Consider the following 21,274-nt stretch of genomic DNA (forward strand, 5'->3'; position numbering starts at 1 on the left):
CGATGCGGGACTCGATACCAGGACCCTGAGATCATGACCTGAGCCGAAGGCAGCGGCTTTACCCACTGAGCCACCCAGGCGCCCCTAAAATCTTTAAAATTAAAAAAAAAAATTCTGAGGGCACCTTGGTGGCTCAGTGGGTTAAAGTCTCTGCCTTTGGCTCTCTGCTCAGCGGGGAGGCTGCTTCCCCCTCTCTCTCTGCCTGCCTCTTTGCCTTTTGTGATGTCTGTCAAAAATAATAAAATAAATCTTAAAAAAGTAAAATAAAATGACTTTTAAAAGGCAGTGGGGTGTGGCCTGACCAATTAAAAAAAAAACTTCTGAATTCGCGGAATTGCTTTGTGGGTATAAATATATAACTTTCCAATTTCGATTTTTCAGTCCAATTGTGTCAGCGTCAATTACAATCCACAATGCAGACTCTTCTCTGTCTCTGATTTCAGTACATGAAATCTGGCTCCAGGTTCTGTTCTGTCCCACTGGTCTGTCTCTTCCTTTGCCCAAAGCACACTATTCTAATTACCATCACTTTATAAGATGACAGCCGGTAGGAAAAACTCCTTACTTACTTCATCTTAGCTACTCTTGAACTTTTTGTCAAGAGTATACATTTTAAAAGCATGCTATCAGGTTCCACGTTAAAAACCTACTACAAAGCCAATAACATGCTTCCCTAACACCATGCAGACCTTGTGTGTACAGTTACTAGCTCTAGACACTGTATGCTCTCTTGCTTATAATGACTTCTCATTTCTTCACATGGTCTTTATAACGTTGTTCATAGCAATACAACATTCTCTCAAACTGGTGTTAATAATGGGGCCACATCCCACCTACTCCTGGATATTTAGACTCAAATTTTATTATAAAGAATACTAACAGTTTTTCTTCCTTGACTTAAGAGCCTAGCAAATCTAGGGATACCTGGATGGCTCACTTGGTTGGGCACCTGGCTCTTGCTTTCGGCTCAGGTAATGATCTCAGGGTCCTAGGATGGAGCCCTGTGATGGGCTTCCACTCAGTGCGGAGTCTACTTCTTCCTCTTCCTCTGTCCCACCCCCTGCTCATGCTCTCTCTTGCTCTCTCAAACAAAATGTATCTCAAAAAAAAAAAAAAAAAAAAACCCTATCAAATCTACATATTTTAATAGAAAAAGCTTAAAATATACAATTTTCTGAGTCTGAAGCAAAAAAGGAAAAAGTGCTGGGGCACCTGTGTGGCTCACTTTGTTAAGCATCTGACTTGTGATTTGGCTCAGGTTATGATCTCAGTGTTGTGAGATCGAACCTGTATCTGGCTCCATGCTGGGTGTGGAGCCTGCTTGAGATTCTCTTTTTCTCTCCTTTTGCCCCTCCCCACCACATGCGCACACATGCAGGCGCGCACTCTCTCTCTCTCTAAATTATAAAGGCGAAAGTACTAAATATAGGTGTGAAGTAAACAAGAGCAGAGAATATCTGCAAGAAAGTTTCCGAAGGGCTGGTGCCACCCTCACTGCATATGTTTCTACACACCTGGTGCCCCTTGTCTGTCCAGAAGGACTGAGCACTCACATCGAAGATTTTAAGGTCACTCCCTAAAAACCAAAGACACCCAACACAGCCTCTCTGGTAAAGATCTACACCATGTCCCAGAAATATAGCACACTGGCCACAAAGGTGGGCTCCAGACCTTCCCCCCCACCCCCGAGGCTTAGCACACCCCGCAGTTCACCCTGGAGCTGAACCAAGAGGTATTTAGAGGTGGAAAGGCCTCAGCATTAGCTAAGCGCCACCACGAGGAGAAGTCCAGCTCCCATGCTAACTGGGCCACCGTGGCTTCTGACACACACCCCTCCAAAGCTTCTCAAAACCTGATGTGATCTTAAGACAGAGATCTAATGCAAACAATCATCTCCAATCCTCCAATGCCTGCTAGCGCTCTTAACTCCCTTCAGCAGAAAATCCCTAGGCCCCCTTTCAAAGAAAGGGCACAGTGACCTGGTAGCACTTTTTGGTTGCACTGACAAATACTGTTAATATTTATTTTCTGTTAAGAGTTTATATGATAACACTTAGATTGTAAAACAAAAAATGAATGCCATAAGTAGTTAAAAAAATAAGAATAAAATTTTCTTCCTCAAAGATTCTCTAGTTCACAAGATATAGGAAATATTTTTTGTGCTTCAGTATCTTCTCTACTCATAAGTATTAAAGGCCACCCAGATCATCTACAAAAGAGTGAACATTAACTAATGTTTTAATTCTGCCAAGTACTAAATAAAGGGGGTAATGGGTGGTAAAAGCAATTTCAGCAAGTTAAACTTAAACAGCATTCATAGTGGGGACTACTGGTAAACAGCATTTTAAAACCCCCAAAGAATATGAAGCTGTTAGTAAAGCCAAGGATTAAGTTTCTGATTGTAGATGTAACATTTTCATGGAACTCAGCCAACCATTGAGCATAAAACTCCCTCCACAGAGCACTCTGTCAAGCAGGATCAGTCACAGATGCTGGCAATTCTCATGCAGGTGCCAGGAACAGAACTGGAAGAACTGGCAGAAGTGGCAGGCTAAGTGGACCCTCTAAGCAAGCACCACAAGGCACCACGGAGTTCCCAGTTCCTGTTCGATATTTTTACTGAGGCTGGATTTTGGGTTGTTGTGTACCTACAGAAGCACCCTTCACAGACTCAATGTTCCTGTGAGTGGAGATGGATGGCAGACAAGCAAATGGAAAGTATGGGTGATAGTAACTGCTTTGGGGGAAATGGAGTAGGTGTGCTCGGTGGAAGTAATATCCTACAGGCCTGACCGTGGGGACACGAAAGGGCCAGGTTTGCATTTTCAAAAGCGAACTTTAATGGCAACATGGGGAAGAGAGAGAGGGAAGGGTAACACAACATCTCTGGCCAAGATCCATCCCATGTCCCAGAAGCACAGTGCACTAGCCAAAAAGGTGGGCTCCAGACCACCCTCCTCCTCAGAGGCTTAGCACTCCCTGCAGGCTACAATGGAGCAAACCTAGCACCACTACCAGTCCACGTATGAAAATCTCCTACATGTGCGCTGGCTCTGAAGAAAAGGGTAAAACAGTCTAAGCGGCTGTTAACAGCAGTGGCCCTAGGGGAGGTGAGAGTACCAGCAGGACTGACTTCTGCAGACATCCGTGGGAGGCACACTTATTACTAGAAGTAGGCACTATATTAATAACTTGAAATATCCAATAACAGAAATTCAATGAAGAAACAGAGACTGGAATAAGTATAAAAGTCAGAGAAAGAGGTTATCTCAACAGAAGAGCAAAGAGAAAAACAGAAACCTGACAAGGCACTAGGAATCAAAGGGGGCAAGAGACGGGGTGAAACTCCAACTGGGAAACAAGGTTTGGCTGCAGGTGGTCAGGTGCTCCCACATGCTCTGTGACACACTGTGCTCATTTGCTAGGAAAAAAGAGGTCAAGAGTTTCGAGGACAATAGACAGAGTAGAGAAACACGAGTGAGCTGGCTAAGTGAGACGTTCTACAGTGCCAGGCAGCACTGGGGATTCATTTGCAACTGGGGCTGCAGTCTAAGAAGAAAGCCAGTGGGGTGTGTTGAGGCTCCCTACAGCAGGGTCTGGTGCTTGGGGGCAGGGACGGATAGCATAGTACTGGCGAAGAGTGGCACGGACAGGATACACCAAGCTGGACCAAACAGGGAGGAAACAGGGGCCAGTGGCTTGGGATGTAGAAAGGACGAGCCAAAAAGGCAGGACCTGTCTCACTCCATGACAGAACCCCAGAGCTAGAATAATGCTTGATACAGAATCAATATTTACAGCAGACACAAAGTAAATACTTACTAAAAGAAGAAAACAAAAGTCCTGATAATGTTAAAAAATAGCTAAAACTGGAGCAGCTAAAGAAAAAACTATGAGATGGGATGCCTGGGTGGCTCACTCAGTTAAGCGTCTGCCTTCGACCCAGGTCATGATCCCAGGGTCCCGGGACTGAGTCCCATATCAGACTCCCTGCTCAGCAGGGAGTCTGTTTCTCCCTCTCCCTCTGCCGGCTGCTCCCTCTGCTTGTGCTCTCTCTGCCAAATAAAAACAAGGAAAGGAAAGGAAAGGAAAGGAAAGGAAAGGAAAAAGGAAAGGAAAAAGGAAAGGAAAAAGGAAAGAAAAAAGGAAAGGAAAGGAAAAAGGAAAGGAAAGGAAAAAGGAAAGGAAAAAGGAAAGGAAAGGAAAGGAAAGGAAAGGAAAGGAACGGAACGGAACTATGAGAAATAGAAGACTTGGGTCAGAACAAGAAATAAAACAAACATCTTCATTCTTTGGTTTTTAGACATAAAAAGATTTTTGGGAATGGCCTGTACCCTAGGGAGACATTCCAAGACCCCCAGTGGATGCCAGAAACTGCAGACAGTACCAAACCCGATATACACTATTTTCCCCTATGTCTACATACCAATGATAAAGTCTGATTTATAAACTAGGCACAGCAAGAGATTAATAACAATAACGAATAATAAACTAGAATAAGTATAATAATACACTACAATGAAAATTGTGTGAATATGATCTCTCCCTCTCTCTCAAAATGTCTCACTTCCCTGTGCTCACCCTTCTTCTTGTGATGATGTAGGTGATCAACTGCCCCTGTGAGGAGCTGCAAGAGGTGAGTGCTGTGGGCGTGTGACTCAGCGAGCGGCTACCACTGACCTTGATGATACACCAGAAGCAGGGCCATGAATTTCTGGACTGGCCAACAGCAAGTTTAACTGAAGCTGCAGAAAGCAAGACCCCAGGTAACAGGAGAAAACTATACTTTGGTAAACGCTCATTTATAAGGTCAGTATGCAAAAAGTGAGTTTTAAAGTACTGTCCTTGTAATTTTTAATTCAAACTACATAATTCTCAGATGATTATACTCTGCAGTCAGGAATGAGAAAGAAGGTATTCCAAGACTGACTTCAGCTCAGTTGACCCTTCTTTCCCTAAACGGGAAGAGGTGGTGCCAGATACGTAATAGTCCATTTATTACTCGGTTACTACCCCATTTAATACTCACTGTGATATGATTGTAGATAAGCTGAGACCATCCAAAGAGATCTGCCAGCCGATAAAATGCTGCCAACTTACACCGCAGTAATTTCTCCCCTTTGTCATAGGCGATTGAATCAGATCCTCTCAGGTCATTCACAGGAGTTACCATACCAAGACCTGAAATAGAAGAGAAACAAACCCAAACACTTACTATTTCTGATAAAATATAACACAAGTAATAATAATCCTGAGATATTAATATTCTACACTGGGCTATGAAGTAAGACTCAAAAACTTCAAAGACTATTTCATAAAAATCATGTTCCCCAACATTAATACAATTAAGTTAGAAATCAAGAAAAAAATGGTAGCAAAATTTGTGGAATGCAGTAAAGCGATGCTTATAAGAAAATTTACAGCAGTAAACATATGTATTAGAAAAGAAGAGAGCGCCTAGGTGGCTCAGTCCATTAAGCATCTGCCTTCAGCTCAGGTCCTGATCTCAGGGTTCTGGGATCAAGTCAACATCAGGCTCCCTGCTCATTGGGGAGTCGTCTTCTCCCTCTCCCTCTATCTCTCTCCCCTGTTCATGCTCTTTCTCTCAAATGAATAAATAAAGCCTTAAAAAAATGTTTTTAAATGATCTAGGTTTCATCTTATGAAACTAAGAAAGAAAACTAAATCCAAAAAGAGTAAGAAAAAAAAGAGTGAAGAAAAAGGAGATATCAGTCAAACAGAAAAATAACAAGAGGGCACCTGGGTGCTACTGTCAGGCATCAGACTCTTGGTTTAGGCTCCGCTCATGGTGTCAGGGTCATGGGACACAGCCCTGCATCAGGCTCCGTGCTCAGTGGGGGGTCTGCAGGAGATTCTCTTTCCCTCTCCCTCTGCCCAACCCCCCCACACACATTTGCTCACATTCTCTCTTAAGAATAAATCAATCTTTAGAAAAATGAAAACAATAGAGAAAAACATTTAATCTTGAGGATTAAAACCAAAATAATGAAATCAAAAGAAAGGAAACACAAAATGAAAGGAAACAAAATAAAAGAAGAAAAAAGGCAGATTCCCACAAAACACAGCAGAAGCAGAAGTCACCAGTAAGAAGCAACAGAGAAAGGACATCACTACATACCCTAATGACATTAAAAAGGATAATAACAGGATAATATGAACAACTATACCAGCACGTTTTAATTTACATGAAACAGACAAAATCCTAGAAAGACATAAGCTACCAAAGCTCACTCCAGAAGAAACAGACATGCTGAATAGCCCTGTTTCCATTAAGCTGAATTTGCAGTTAAAAACATTTCCATAAAGAAAACTCCCGGGCCAGGGGAGCTCCAGGGGGCTCAGTGAGTTAAGCATCCACTCTTGATTTCAGCTGGAGTTGTGGTCTCAGGGTTGTGGGATCAAACCCTACATGGGCTCTGTGCCCAGGGCAGGATCTCCTTGTTATTCTTTCCCTCCTCCTTGCCATAACCCTCAGCCCCTCCCTCCTCTTGCAGGAGCTCCCTTTCTCTAAAATAAATAAATGAATAACATCTTAAAAAAAGGAAGGAAGAAAGAAAACTCCAGACCCAGATGACATCACTGTGAATTCTACCATATATTTAAGTAAAAAATACCAATTCCATAAAAACTCTTCTCAAAAGTTCTATACAAGTTCTTCCAGAAACACTTTCCAATTCACTCTATCAGGCCCAGCATCACCTTGATATCAAAACCATAAAAAGACAGTGTGTTACGTGAGAAAAAAGACGAGTATCTCCCATGAACGCAGACTAAAAATTACTTAACAAAATTTCAGCAAATAGTCCAGCAACAGACAGACTAACACATCATGATGGGGGCAAAAGGAAATTATCTCAGGCATACAAAATTGGTTCAGCATTCAAGAAAGCAATAAATAGGGGCATCTGGGTGGCTCAGTGGATTAAGCCTCTGCCTTCAGCTCAGGTCATGATATCAGGGAACTGAGAAGGAGCCCCACATTGGGCTCTCCACTCAGCGGGGAGCCTGCTTTCCCCTCTCTCTCTGTCTGCATCTCTGCCTACTTGTGATCTATCTCTCTGTCAAATAAATAAATAAAATCTTTAAAAAAAAAAAAGCAATAAATACAATTCACTGTATTGAGAACAAAAACCATGAGATCATTTTAATAGATACAGAAAGAGCATTTCACAAAATTCAACATCCATTTAGGATAAAAGCACTCCACAAATTAGGAATAGAAGTCTCCTCAACTTGATAAGGGACATCTACAAAAAAACCTACCAGGGACATCAAGCATAATGATGAAAGACTGAATGTTTCTCTCCCAAAATCAGGAATTATACTCTGGCATTCTTACTGAATACTGGTGATTCTCAACCATGCAATAAGGCAAGAAAAAGTAAAACAAACAAGCAAAAACATACATACAGGGAAGGAAGGGGAGAAAAAAACTATCTGCATGACTCCTCATTACATGTTGCTAAATTTGAATCTTTTCTTTAATTATAAGCTATCTTAAGCATACAGAAGAACATAGAGAATACAAAAAAAAAAAAAAAAAACACCTATTATCTTGATTTAACATAGGTCAACATTTACTTTAGATCTTTAATTCTTAAAAACTGTCTTTTAGAAGATTTTCAGAAGATGGTAGCAGTGAGTACAGTTTTTGAATCTTATTAAATTTCTATCCTGACCCTGCACAAAAAAATTAGCTACACAAACTAAGATAGCAAAGCGAAAACCTAAGGGTGATACCTATAACACTAGGTAATGAGGTAGAATGATGAAACAAAAAATATAACCGGGGGGGGGTCACCTGGGTGGCTCAGTGAGTTAAGGCCTCTGCCTTCAGCTCAGGTCATGATCCCAGAGTCCTGGGATCGAGCCCCGCGTCAGGCTGTCTGCTCAGCAGGGAGCCTGCTTCCTCCTCTCTCTCTGCCTGCCTCTCCACCTACTTGTGATCTCTGACTGTCAAATAAATAAATAAAATCTTAAACACACACACACACACACATATACATAAAAAACTGGGTAGGGTTGACATACAGTGTAGGACATCATCATTTCTGAAGGAAGAAGCAGAAGGAACCATAGACCATTTGCCAAACTCCCAAAAGAACCTCCAGGAACTCACTACAATAAGCTTAGAGGGCCAATTTGAGAATAGCAGCTGAGACCAGGAGTTCTGCACACTTAAATCCTTAAAAAAAATTTTCCAAACTAGCCATTTAAAACTGACTTTCAGGACAGTCTCACACAAAGAAATCTGTGGTAATTAGAACCCAAAATGACTAACACAGAACTATAAAGAAAACAGAGGTGAAGAATCCAGATAAAAACAAGGAAGGGGAATAGAACCCAATCGCTTCAATAAACTGCCATATTTTTTGGCACTTCACAAAAACAACGAAGAGGGAGCTCTAGAGCCATGACATTAGAAAAGCTTTTCTGGGGGTCCCTGGGTGGCTCAGTCAAGCCTCTACCTTTGGCTCAGGTTGGGATGGAGCCCCATATCAGGCTCCCTGCTCAGCAGGAAGTCTGCTTCTCTCTCTCTCCCACTCTCCCTGCTTGTATTCCTTCTCTTGCTGTCTCTCTCTCTCTGTGTCAAATAACAAAACCTTTAAAAAAAGAAAAGAAAAGAAAAAGAATAAAAGAAATGATTTTCTGAACCAGAATCCTTCAAGAAAACTAATTTCATATAAAAATGAAAAGAAAAGGGGGTGCCTGGTTGGCTCAGCTGGTTGTCTGACTTTGGCTTGGGTCATGATCTCAGGGTCCTGGGACTGAACTACAGTGCTAGGCTCTGCGGGCAATCTGCTTGTCCCTCTCCCTCTTGCTCTGTCCTTCCCTCCCACTTGTGCTCTCTAAAATAAATAAACAAAAATCTTAAAAAAAAAAAAAAAAAGAACAGAAAAATACCATGATCAAATACCATACAAAAATTCTATCAAGAAAAAAGAGCAGAACCACATCCCTACAGATAATGAAAACACACAAGAAAGACATGTCCACAAAACAGATGAAAACTATAACCTGTTATTTCATAATATGGTAAAGAAAGTATTAAAATAATAAAAGATACCCAAAAAACCACTTAATATAATCAGAAAAACTCAGAAATGAGGGCTAAAACATAAAAGGAATTAGATATAAATAAAAAAATAATTTTAAAAATACTAAACTCAAAGTAGAAGAAAAGAATGTAAAGAGAATTTTTTTAAATCATAAAGAAATGAAGCAATAAATAGGTCTTCAGAACAAGTGACAGTCAAGGAAGACAAACTCCAACATGCACACAACAGCATCTGGGCAGTAGGAAACAAAATGGAACAGGATAAACACTAAAAACCAATTCAATGTTCCTAGAATACAAAAGATCTGGAAGACCACGTCATCTGAGAAAATTAACCCAGGATGACCAATGCTAAGACATATATTCTGGTAAAACTGCTAGTCTCTAAAGAAAAAAAAAAAGTATTCTGAACATCTAGCAAAAGAGACCAAGTCACTTAAATGGAAAGATTATCTTCAATTTTAACAGCAGTGCTTTGAGGCAGAAGAAAATCATTTAAGATTCATAAAATCGAAAATATGAGTCTAGGGCCTAACTAACCAAACCAAATTCATATTGCCATATAAAGGCCAGCATGCAAGAACTCAAAGTATTGTTTCCACAAGCATTTTCTGAGAAGGCTACTAGAGAAGGCACTTAAGACAACCAAAATGACTAGGAGTACACTGATACGAAGGCAGTGGTGAGCATTAAATATATATTTATTACAGAATTAAGTTACTAATTATAATACTAAATGAGTGTTGTAAGATGGAGATGATATCTGTCACGGTTATATGCTCACAACACAGAATGCAACTATTTTCAATCATGAAGAGGGAACATAATATTGGTAGGATATCGCTATTGTGTGTGATACATGGAAAAAACAAATGAGTGATCATGTAATATTCTGGTTTTGTTATTCCTGTTGTCCTTAAAAATCAGAATTTTTTTGTGGAAGAGAGGAAAATAAAGGTTAGAGGAGATCAGGTAAAAACCCCTTGGTACTGAATTTTAAATAGAATTATAATTCCACTGTATACTTAAAATTCCAACGTTCAACAGTATGCCATGTAATTCATAAGGTAATAATATATTTCCTACCTCTATCCACTAAAAAGGCCTAGAAAGAATGACTAACCCAGCTCACTGCTACTGTACCCAGCAATGTATCCACTGCTATAATACCTAGACTAATTTCCATTTCCCACAAAAAGAAATAAAGATTTCTTTTTGAAATGACCAATTCCAGACCTGGGGCAGGAAATACACTCAGGGAACCTAGAACATCTCCTTGTAGGGGATGGCCTGGAAAGTCAAAGACTACTAGGCTCAGAGGTCAACCTGAAGGGACTTCCACCAGTCAGAAAGGTTAACTGCAATGTTCTGAAACTCATTAAATATACTGAAATCTATGAAATAACACCCAAATATAACAGTTGGTCATCTTAGAAACAATGACAGGAAACCAACTTATTTTGAAAAGGTTTACTTTTCCCATATAAACGGTATCACGGGTAACCAAAAATAGTTGAGAGAAAGCTCCTTTTCTTGTGTGCAAGCCTGATTTTTTTTTTTAATATTTTATTTATTTATTTGAGAAAGAGAGAGAAAGGAAAGAGAGAGAAAAGAGTGCATGCACACTAGTGGGGAAGGGGGGGGAAGGTGCAAAGGGAGAGGGAGAAACAGACTCAGGGAGCTCAGACAACGGACAACGCAGAGGTCTATCCCAGGACCCTGGGATCATGACTTGAGCTGAAGGCAGACGCATAACCAACTGAGCCATGCAGCTGCCCCAAGCCTGATTTCAATAGATGACAATGAGGAAACTGCTCTGCAACATGTGAAACTCCAACCCAGAAACAGATCATCTACAAATAGTTTAGCAAGACACTCCCCTCAAACATGCAATGACTGATGGGGAAGGGGGTGGCCCCTTTCCAACCATGCCCCATTTCCAGGGAAGTTGGACTATTTCACAGAAATAGTCTAGTTAATAAATACAAAGGAGGAATGATGACATTAAAATATCTCCACCTTGGAATCTTTATTAAATTAATGGACCTCCATCTTGAGAATCAATAGCTGCTAACAATGCAAAAAGGAACAGCCAGACTATGTACCCACTGACAGAACACAGAACCACCTACAGAGAGTAGGTTTTGCCAGAAAGCTGAATCCAAACACAGTCAAGCATCTAGATCCAACTACCAACTGGCTATAAACTTGGAATACCAAAGAACAAGGTTAGCAGTACCATGGAGATGGAATCAGCAAAATTCAGGCTGTAGCAAATTCTGCAGGTCAACAAACCCATTTTTATTTTTATTTTTTAAGAGTTTATCTATTTGGGCGCCTGGGTGGCTCAGTGGGTTGAGCCGCTGCCTTCGGCTCAGGTCATGATCTCAGGGTCCTGGGATCGAGGCCCGCGTCGGGCTCTCTGCTCAGCAGGGAGCCTGCTTCCTCCTCTCTCTGCCTGCTTGTGATCTCTCTCTGTCAAATAAATAAATAAAATCTTTAAAAAAAAAAAAAAAAAGAATTTATCTATTTATTTGTCATAGAGAGAGAAAGTACAATTAGGGGGAGCAGCAAGCAAAGGGAGAAGCAGGCTCCCTGCTGAGCAAAAAGCCCCATGCAGGACTTGATCCCAGGACCCTAGGATTATGACCTGAGCCACCCAGGCATCCCTCTTTATTTTTTTTGAAGACTTATTTATTTATTTGAGACCGAAAGAGAGAGAGAGAGAGCGTGCACGCGCACAAGCACAAGCACGGGGAGGGGCAGAGGGGGAGAGAGAGAGAGACCCAAGCAGTCTCCTCACTGACCAAGGAGCCTGATGGCAGGCTCCATCTCACAATTCTGAGATCATGACCTAAGCCAAAATCAAGAGTTGGGTGCTCAACTGACCTAGCCACCCAGGCACCCATCCTCCTTACACTTTTGAGTTTAAAGAACATGGTTTTGGGGAGTCTGGGTGCTTTGCTCAGTTGGGCGTCTGACTCTTGGTTTTGGCTCAGGTCATAATCTCCCAGTCATGAGACTCAGCCCTGCATCAGGCTCTGAGCGCAGCGAGAAGTCTCCTTGATGTTCTCTCCCTTTCCCTTTCCCCCTTCCCAAAATGGGCACCCGCCCCTCTCTAAAAATAAGCCTTAAAAAGAGAGAGAAAGGGGTAAATTGTAGCCTGAAAAAGGTTAAAAAAAAAGTTACTAAAAATAGACAAAAACTAAACCCTAGTATTTCGGGATGACCATTTGGGCAATGAAACCATGAAGAAGAGCAAGGCAGTGGTTACAAGTCAAGACAGAGGTTCTTGGGATGCCTGGCTGGCTCAGTTGGCGGAGAATGTAACTCCTGATCTCCAGGTTGAGTTGGAACCCCACGTTGGGTGTAGCAAATACTTAAAAGTAAAATAAATAGATCTACGTATTGAGCATCAATGGCTACTAACAACACCTGGGTAGCTCAGTCCGTTAAGCATCTGGCTTCAGCTCAGATGTTGAGCTCAGCATCTTGGGATTGAGCCCTGCACTGTTGGCCTCCCTGCTCAGTGGGGAGTCTGCTGGTCCCTCTGCCTCTCCCTCTGCTTGTGCTCTCTCTATGAAATAAATTCTATTAAAAATTATTAAATAATTTTTAAAACAAAATAAAACCTTTAAGAAAGATGGCATTTCCTTCTGAGAGGATAATAGGGGAGAGACAATCAATCAATACCCTTAATTTCTTTTTTAACCTAGGTGGGAGCAGAAAAGGTATAAAACCTGAATGCCACTTGTAAGCTGTATAACATTTGTTCTACGCCATCTATACACAGCTTACAACAAAAGTTGTACTACTTTGTTTTTAAATTTGTACTCTTAAGAAACATACTATTAGATATAATTAAAATTAATTAGATTTATTTATTTTTTTAATTTATTTGCAGACAGAGATCACAAGTAGGCAGAGAGGCAGGCAGAGACAGAAAGAGGGGAAGCAGGCTCCCTGCAGAGCAGAGAGCCAGACACAGGGCTCGATCCCAGAACCCTGGGGTCATGACCTGAGCCGAAGGCAGAGGCTTTAACCCACTTTCTAACCCTCAGATTTCTTTCTCTTTTTTGGTGTGGCATTATTGCAACAAAATTTCCTTTTCTCTAATTATAAGACAATATGCAAGTAAATACATTACATCACCCTTTTATCTAATACATATGAGACTGCACTAGAATCCATGAAGAATCCTGTGAAAATAAGAAAATCTGACTACGGTTTGACTTCAGAGTAAAACCTTAGGTAGTAAATGTCCATCACTCGCTGGATATTAACAATGCATCACTCCGATGGGTGTCGGTCAACTTCTGAGAATACCATGGAACTGACACGTAAGTAGCCAATGCCTGGTGACCGAACAGAAAGCACTGGTGCATGTTGGCCCATCAGAAGCTGACTAGCCAACTACAGCTGTCAGGCATCGGTCCAGCACGCAGCACACAGGTCAGAGTGGCTGACACTCATGCTGCTCTGGGTTCACCCTGTCACGTTAACATTTACAAGTTCAACACCCAGAGCAACGCTCCTCCACCTCTGCACGCTAACCATTCTTTGCTCACGGTCACCCATCCAATATTTCCCAACCTGCTTGCTTTTGGAATGTCTGTCTCTCACCCATTTACAAGCAGCAGTAAGGAGTGGTGGATATGAAATGCTGGCCTGACTGAAATAAGTTCAGGCAAACTGATGTGCTCCTCCATAAGCACTGTTTCTGAGTATTTTTAGTTCACAAAGGGTCTGTGAAGCCACACAAAAGTCCATCAGCCTGAGAAAGAACAGTCCTATTGGCTCATAAAAAAAGGGAGCCATCTAGGGATACCTACGGTGGCTCAGTCATTAAGCGTCTGCCTTCAGATCAGATCATGGTCCCAGGATCCTGCAATGGAGCCCTGCATAGGGCTCCCTGCTCAGCAGAGATCCTGCTTCTCCCTCTCTCTCCCTCCCTCTACGTACACACACTCTCTCAAACAAATAAGTAAAATCTTTAAGAAAATATAAATATAAATTTTTAAAAAGGGAGCCCTCTACCTTCAAGACATTTTCAGACTTACAGCCTTTCACTGTAACTAAAACATTAATTTTCAAAAAACTCAATCACGATGTACACCAATCTACTTCCCGTAAGAACAGGAAATATAGCTTACAAAATGACCAAATGGGTACAGAGAGTCAGGAACTACTTACTCATGTTCAAGGCCGCCATCCCCCCTTGCGGAGCTGCGGGGTAGACGTTCGGTACGTTCGCGGTCATGAAATCTGCAATCTGCTGTAGCGCCAACAGGCCTGTGGGGTTCTTCCCCTTCTTAAATTGTTCCTGTATCATTGATTCCAACTCTTCACAGAAAGCCTAGTAAAAGGCAAATGAGAACAGTGAGACACTATCTCTCTTCCATACCTTGGGAAGGCAGAGGTAACTAACACACAGACTACCTTTTTGTTTGTTTTCATCCAAGGCTAGAAAAGTAAATGGATATTCTCATACATTACTACTTGGAGCATCAATTGCTACATTATTGCTAGAAAGTAATGTAAGTAATATAAGAGCTTAAAAATCTTAACATTCTATCACTAATAATCTTTTTGAAAGAAATAATTAGGGGGCGCCTGGATGGCTCAGTGGGTTGGGCCGCTGCCTTCGGCTCGGGTCGTGATCTCGGAGTCCTGGGATCGAGTCCCGCATCAGGCTCTCTGCTCAGCGGAGAGCCTGCTTCCCTCTCTCTCTCTCTGCCTGCCTCTCCATCTACTTGTGATTTCTCTCTGTCAAATAAATAAATAAAATCTTTAAAAAAAAAAAGAAAGAAAGAAAGAAAGAAATAATTAGGGATATACTCAAAGATGGATTCATATGGATGTTAGTTCCAGCAGGACTTCTAGCAGGTAACAGTCAAAACAGTAGAAATATGATTATACACACGGGTCCACCTTACAACAGACACAGTCCATCTATGCACACGGTCAACAAAAAGGCTGAGAAAAATTAATAAATGACATAAAATTGCTCTTCATATATTTTTGATTGTGAAATGGTTGTAAAGCAACAGAATCTGTGGGGTTTTTTTTATTTTTAAGATTTTATTTATTTATTTGACAGACAAAGATCACAAGTAGGCAGAGAGGCAGGCAGAGAGAGGAGGAAGCAGGCTCTCCACGGAGCAGAGAGCCCAATGCGGGGCTCGATCCCAGGACCCCGAGATCATGACCTGAGCCGAAGACAGAGGCTTTAACCCACTGAGCCACCTAGGCGCCCCAGAATCCGTGTTTTGTAAGAGTGAATACATATCTAAACGTAGAACACTAGATACATCCAAATGTTTACTATAATCATCTCAGTGATGGAATTATTAGCAATTTTCATGTTCTACTTTGTGCTTCTCAGTATTTTCCTCAAAATAGATTCTCTTAATCACTTTTAAAAGTTGAAAAAGAAATCCTAAAACATTCATCCTTTATCAAATAATATTAAATTTTTAAAAAAGATCCTAAACTAGGTAAAAGGATTAAGTTGGGTTGATGGTGACTTTAATATAAAGTGACTACTTTAACAATACAGATTAATTTATAGCTTTCCTTTCCCAAACCATGTTGAAATAATTTTTCACATATCCTACAAAGAAATATCTTATCAGAGGTGCCTGGATTAAGTGCGTGCCTTCGGCTTGGGTCATGATCCCAGGACTCTGGGATCGAGCCCCGCATAAGGTGCTCTGCTCAGTGGGAAGCCTGCTTCTCCCTCTCCCACTCCTCCTTGTGTTCCCTCTCTTGTTGTGTCTCTGTCAAATAAATAAATAAAATCTTAAAAAAAAAAAAAAAAAGAAGTATCTTATCAAATAAATACTAGTTAAAATGAAAATGTGAGCTTGGAATGCCTGGGTAGCCTCAGTCAGTGAAGCGCCTGTCTTCAGCTCGGGTCATGGTCCTGGGATCGAGTCCCATGTCAGGCTCCTTGCTCAGCGGGGAATCTGCTTCTCACTCTGTCTGCTCTTGCTGCTCCCCCTGCTTATGCTCTCTCTCTCTAACAAATTTTTTAAAATCTTTTAAAAAAAAAAAGAAAAGAAAAAATATGAGCTCACTGAACGAACACCCACATCTGATTACAAACACTCCAAGGGTTTCTGGATGATTCCATATCCAACTTCTAGTTTTTCATTGCTTGAATGAAAAGCTTAAAAGACATAATGCCCAGGGACAGTCCAAGTATAGCTATCAGTAGCTTGCAGGAAGCAAGCAATACATGCATTACACTTAATACAATGGTATAAAAGAATATAAGGAACCAAGAGTGGCTAGAGGAACCCCTATTTACCATATGACAAATGATGTCATAGATGTCATAGATCATATTCTGTGGGAGTCAAGGAAGGAGGGGAAAGCTGACAGGGGCTTTGACTGAAAAGAAGAAATAATAAACAAAACACACTCAGCCATCTTTGGTATCAATGGCAAAGGCAACCATCTAGACAGATATGCTGACACAGGATAAAGGGATACAGACTGATCCAGAAGCCTCACTAAAGGTCACAGAGTATGCTGGGCACAGAGGACAACAGTTGCATAAAACAAGCTGCCCTCACAGGCCCTCAGTCTGAAAAATCAAACCCTCTCTTTCCACCGTTTCCAAATCCACAGATGTATCTATGGGAAGCTCAGTTCAACACACAGGTACAATGTATGTACACGACACCACAATTCAGCCCACGTACACAGTGCAACACATGTTAAGTCCCAGGTGCTGTTCTAGGCACTGAAGATATACAGTTAGAAAAAATGGTCCTTGCCATTAAGGAACCTAAAGCTTAGCATATAACACACAAAAAGAAAACCACAGTGTAAGAAGCCCTCAGTATCCACAGCCGCCCTGATGCCCTACATGTGCAGTAAGGAGCTGAGCGCTGCAGAGGCTGATGAGGGCCTGGAGCCACCCAGCCAGATCCCAGAGTCTACTCCAGCCAGCACTCACGGCCAGTGACCTTGTGTGCTTCCTTGGTCCTAAATACTGGTGGTTCAACATCCACACCCTCACCTCTCAGCGAACTGCCTGCCCTCCTCTAGTGACCCTGTCCTCCAATTATCCAGGCCTCCCATGTGCATGATCATGTCCTACATGTGCTCTTTCCTAGTAACTGTGCCCCAAGTATAGGTTCCCCTCCTAGCTTCCAATTCACCCTTTCTTCAACTCCATCGTGACCCTAACACAGGTCCACCATCCCTTATCTTCCCTGCGTCCTGACCTCCCTCACCCATTTAGAGCCTTGGTTTAACATTATAATCATTCCCTTGCTCACATCTGCACTCTCTACCATTTCACCTGGGAATACCCCAACCCTGGTTAAATTCAACCCTTCACTCTGTCTACTCATGCAGCTGAAAGTGGCTGGAGCAGGGGGATCATGCTGCATCGTCCCACTATAAATTCATGCCCCTAACCTGAGTGTGCCCTTCAGGCTAAACCAAGGACAGCCCATCCCCTCACCCACTCTCACACCTATCTGGGCCCGTTCTCAGCAGGTGACCCCACTAATGATTCCCTGAGAGCAGAGGATCAACCTGAAGAAAACTCTCCAGCTCCCTCCGGGATCTATGCAACTGTCAGCATCTGTGCCCACAGGATGGGCTTTCCCACTCCCTGAAGTGGCTCAACTCCTGTGCTCCTAAAACCAAGAATCCAGCACCAGGAGATCCCTAGGAAGCAATCCCAGGCTTTCTGGTATTTCACCTTATGTCCTTTCTGTTTCAGGGTCCCACACTGCATTCAGATCATCACAGTTGATGCTGACTATGTCTGTCCTCGACGACCTGTAGATGGGGGCCTGCACAGCACCTGCACACAGTCAGTGCCATAAGTCAACTTTCTGCACTCTACCCCCAGTGATGTCTCCTTCATTTCTTGTGGCTTTTATACAGGAAACTGCTCAAGCCTAAAATCTAAATGCTCTCTGATTCATTTTTTTCCTCCACCTCTTCCTCATCATCCATCAGCAAGTTCTATTGAACCTACCCTCAAAATAAAACTCAAAAATTACTGCCACCTCCTGTTTGGAAGATGGCTTTCTCTCTTGCCTCATACAACATTTTTTCTTTTTCTTTTTTTTTTTAAGTAGGCTCCACACCCAAAGTGGGGCTTGAACTCACGACCCTGAGATTAAGAGTCACATGCTCTACAGACCAAGCCAGCCAGGCACCCCTATAATACTCCTTCTATACCAAACCTTCAAAAATGAAATCACATCAGGGGCTCCTGGGTAATTCAGTCAGTTAAACATCTGACTCTTGATTTCGGCTCAGGTCGTGATCTCAGACCAGCTTAAGATTCTCTTGCTCGGGCGCCTGGGTGGCTCAGTGGGTTAAGCCGCTGCCTTCGGCTCAGGTCATGATCTCAGGGTCCTGGGATCGAGGCCCGCATCGGGCTCTCTGCTCAGCAGGGAGCCTGCTTCCTCCTCTCTCTCTGCCTGCTTGTGATCTCTCTCTGTCAAATAAATAAATAAAATCTTAAAAAAAAAAAAAAAAATTCTCTTGCTCACGCTCCCCTCCTCCGCAACCCTCTGCTTGCACATGTTCTTTCTCTAAGAATATATTAAACTAGCGCCATTCCTGCCTGCAGCCCTCTGATGACTCTATTATACTCTGAATGCAAAACAAACTCCTAACCCGAGCCTACAGAACCTTCCAGAACCTACCCCCTCCCTGTCACCTACTGTGATCAGAACACACTGGTGCCTCAACTCTCCAAGCCCATCCAGCTCATCCCTGAGCTAGGGATTTCACTTGCTGCCCCTCAACTGAAACACTGCTCCCCCATCCCTGCAGGGCTGGCTCTTTCCGCTCCCTTCCTCAGAGCGGTCTGTGCGAACCGCCACTCAGTCCAATCACCCTACTGCTTCCTGCACTGTGCTTCTGTTTGATGTTTCTTGTTCACTTCCTTCCAGAAGGGTGTGAGGTCAGAAACTTGACCCAGCAGGTGCTCACGCAGGTGTTATACTCATGTCCAAACTCACCAAGCTGTACACTGAAAATCTGCATAAATTCCTCTAAATTATACCTCCACAATATGTGAAGACTAATCATAACCAAACAAACAAAATCTCTTAGAGCATTTATCTGTCCTGTTCACTGCTAACTCTCCAGGTTCCTTGAGCAGCATGTAAAAGACAAACATTAAAAGAATTCCATGAGTATCTCCCAACACTCCAAAGCTTTAAGGGAACAAGATCAGAAGGGAAAAAGAAATGAAGCACACACAAGGGCAGCAGCAGCAACACAAGGAAGTGATGGAGACAGAACTCCTTTACGTAAGGACGTGAACAGAACACAGAGGGCATGCTTGTGGCTTAAAGTGCTGGGGTCACTAGAGGAAAAACCAATCAATGATGAGGTCCTATCGAGGCCTACCAAGTGCCCAGCACCAGGGGAGGGGGCCTAGAGGTAACAGTAATTTTTAAACAGTTCTAAAACAAAGAGACTCTCTGGAGAAGTAGGGAGAGAATAAAAAGGAGAAGCCAGCACCTCCTCTCCTTTATGACAATGAAGATCTGTCATTTATCCTGCCTGATAACTTGAACTGGACGGAATTCTTTCCCCAGCCATGCACATACACACGAGGCAAGAATTTCCTGAGTGGAAATGCAGGCACTCTGGCATGTACAACAGAATTAAGAGCTGAAGCCTCAGAGAAGGAAGAAGACCCTTGTGCAGTAAGAAGGCTTACAGGACTCTGCAGGATCATGGACACCCTCTTCTTCTGCTCCATCATGTTGAAGTCCTGGCGAAGGTCCGGTGCCATGTTCCTCTCTCGCAAGTACTCCGGGTTGTTCTCATCCACCCTGTCAAAGTACCGTTCCTTGTGCGGGGCGGTGGTCGGGGGTGGTGAGGTCACCACCGCGGCACGAGAGTCCCCATTCATGGCACAATCTTTCTCAGTTCCTACAGAATCAACATACAAGAAAGTCTTGTGTTTGAATCATTGTCCAACAGCATTTCATCACAAGCACATCAGCCTGGTAAACACAGCCTTCAGTGTGAGAACGTCAGGAGTGACTGAGTCAGAGCCATCACGCGCAAGGTATCTTTGTGGCCTTGGAGGCACACACCAGCCATCTCCCACCCTTCTACAGACCAACGGCATTTTTTGTCCTCGCCATTGTTCTTTGGCAGACAACAGGAAAACAAGCTCACAAAGCTATTGTATCCTCTCTCAAACTGAAAAAGAATTAGATACTGATTTTTTTAAAAAGAGTTTACTTATTTGTCAGAGCAAGAGAGAGAGCACAAGCTGGAGAGCAACCAGCCAAGGGAGGAGAAGCAGATTCCCCACTGAGCAGGAAGCCTGATGCAGGACACAATCTCAGGATCCTGGGATCATGACCTGAGCTGAAGGCAGACACCTAACCAACTGAGCCACCTAGGCACCGCTAGATACTGAACGTTGACAAGATAGTTTAAGTCACGATCCTGTCCCATACAGAAAGGATCTACCAGGAGAAGCACAGTTCATTTCTGGAGAAATCGGATTTATGATATTTTCCTGAAAATGTGTTAGTAGTGATTTCACAAAGGATTCTCCAAACGGATCAATAAGAAAGCAGCTACTCACACACCTATATTCATGCAAAGGGGAAATGCTCCTCATCAGATCACCTTTTCAGTTCAAAAAACAGCAGGTACTGAAAACATCAACATGCCCTATTCTGTGACTAAAAGACGCCCAAAAGACTCAAATTTAAAGTCTATTATTATGGCTACTTACACTCTTTTTAATCCCAATCCCATCATTTTCTTTGAAATGATGTTCAAATACTAAATTATATTCATCTTTAACTACTAAATCACTAAAGAGCACCCTTTACTAAGCATAGAAATAGTTTCATTTCTATTGTTGACAACTAAGTGTTTACTCAGCATCTGCTACATCTCACCACTGTGCTAGGTACAAAAAGCAACCGGACACTGTGCTCACATTGGGGAAGCTGGGCTCCCAGACTCATGAGAAGGGAAGAGGGATTGGATCAGAAGTCATAAGCACAGAGACAGCAGCGAACGCTGGAGAGGAGAGAAACTGGCTAGTGGAATGCAGAGTGGGAAGGAGCAGAACTAGCACCTGGGCAAGTACCTAGCACTTGGCAGTATACAAAGAGACAATTATGAATCTATTAAGAACAAGAAGGGGGGCACCTGGATGGCTCAGTGGGTTAG

General features: G+C 42.5%; 1 protein-coding gene across 9 annotated transcripts in view; it reads right to left on the reverse strand.

Annotated features, from left to right (window-relative positions):
* The window catches only part of ADD1 (adducin 1), an 84,816-nt gene that overhangs the window by 24,834 nt on the left and 38,708 nt on the right, over nucleotides 1–21,274 (reverse strand). For all 9 annotated transcript variants that reach the window (XM_059166418.1, XM_059166435.1, XM_059166426.1 and 6 more), the window contains exons 2-4: nucleotides 19,791–20,005; nucleotides 14,273–14,435; nucleotides 5,030–5,181 (exon numbers count right to left, since the gene is read on the reverse strand). In XM_059166418.1, the coding sequence (XP_059022401.1) occupies nucleotides 5,030–5,181; nucleotides 14,273–14,435; nucleotides 19,791–19,985 (510 nt within the window). In that variant the 5' untranslated portion in view covers nucleotides 19,986–20,005. The remainder of the gene's footprint in view (nucleotides 1–5,029; nucleotides 5,182–14,272; nucleotides 14,436–19,790; nucleotides 20,006–21,274) is intronic.

The sequence above is a fragment of the Mustela lutreola genome, chromosome 1 (assembly GCF_030435805.1).
Source record: "Mustela lutreola isolate mMusLut2 chromosome 1, mMusLut2.pri, whole genome shotgun sequence".
Taxonomy (NCBI): Eukaryota; Metazoa; Chordata; class Mammalia; order Carnivora; family Mustelidae; genus Mustela; species Mustela lutreola.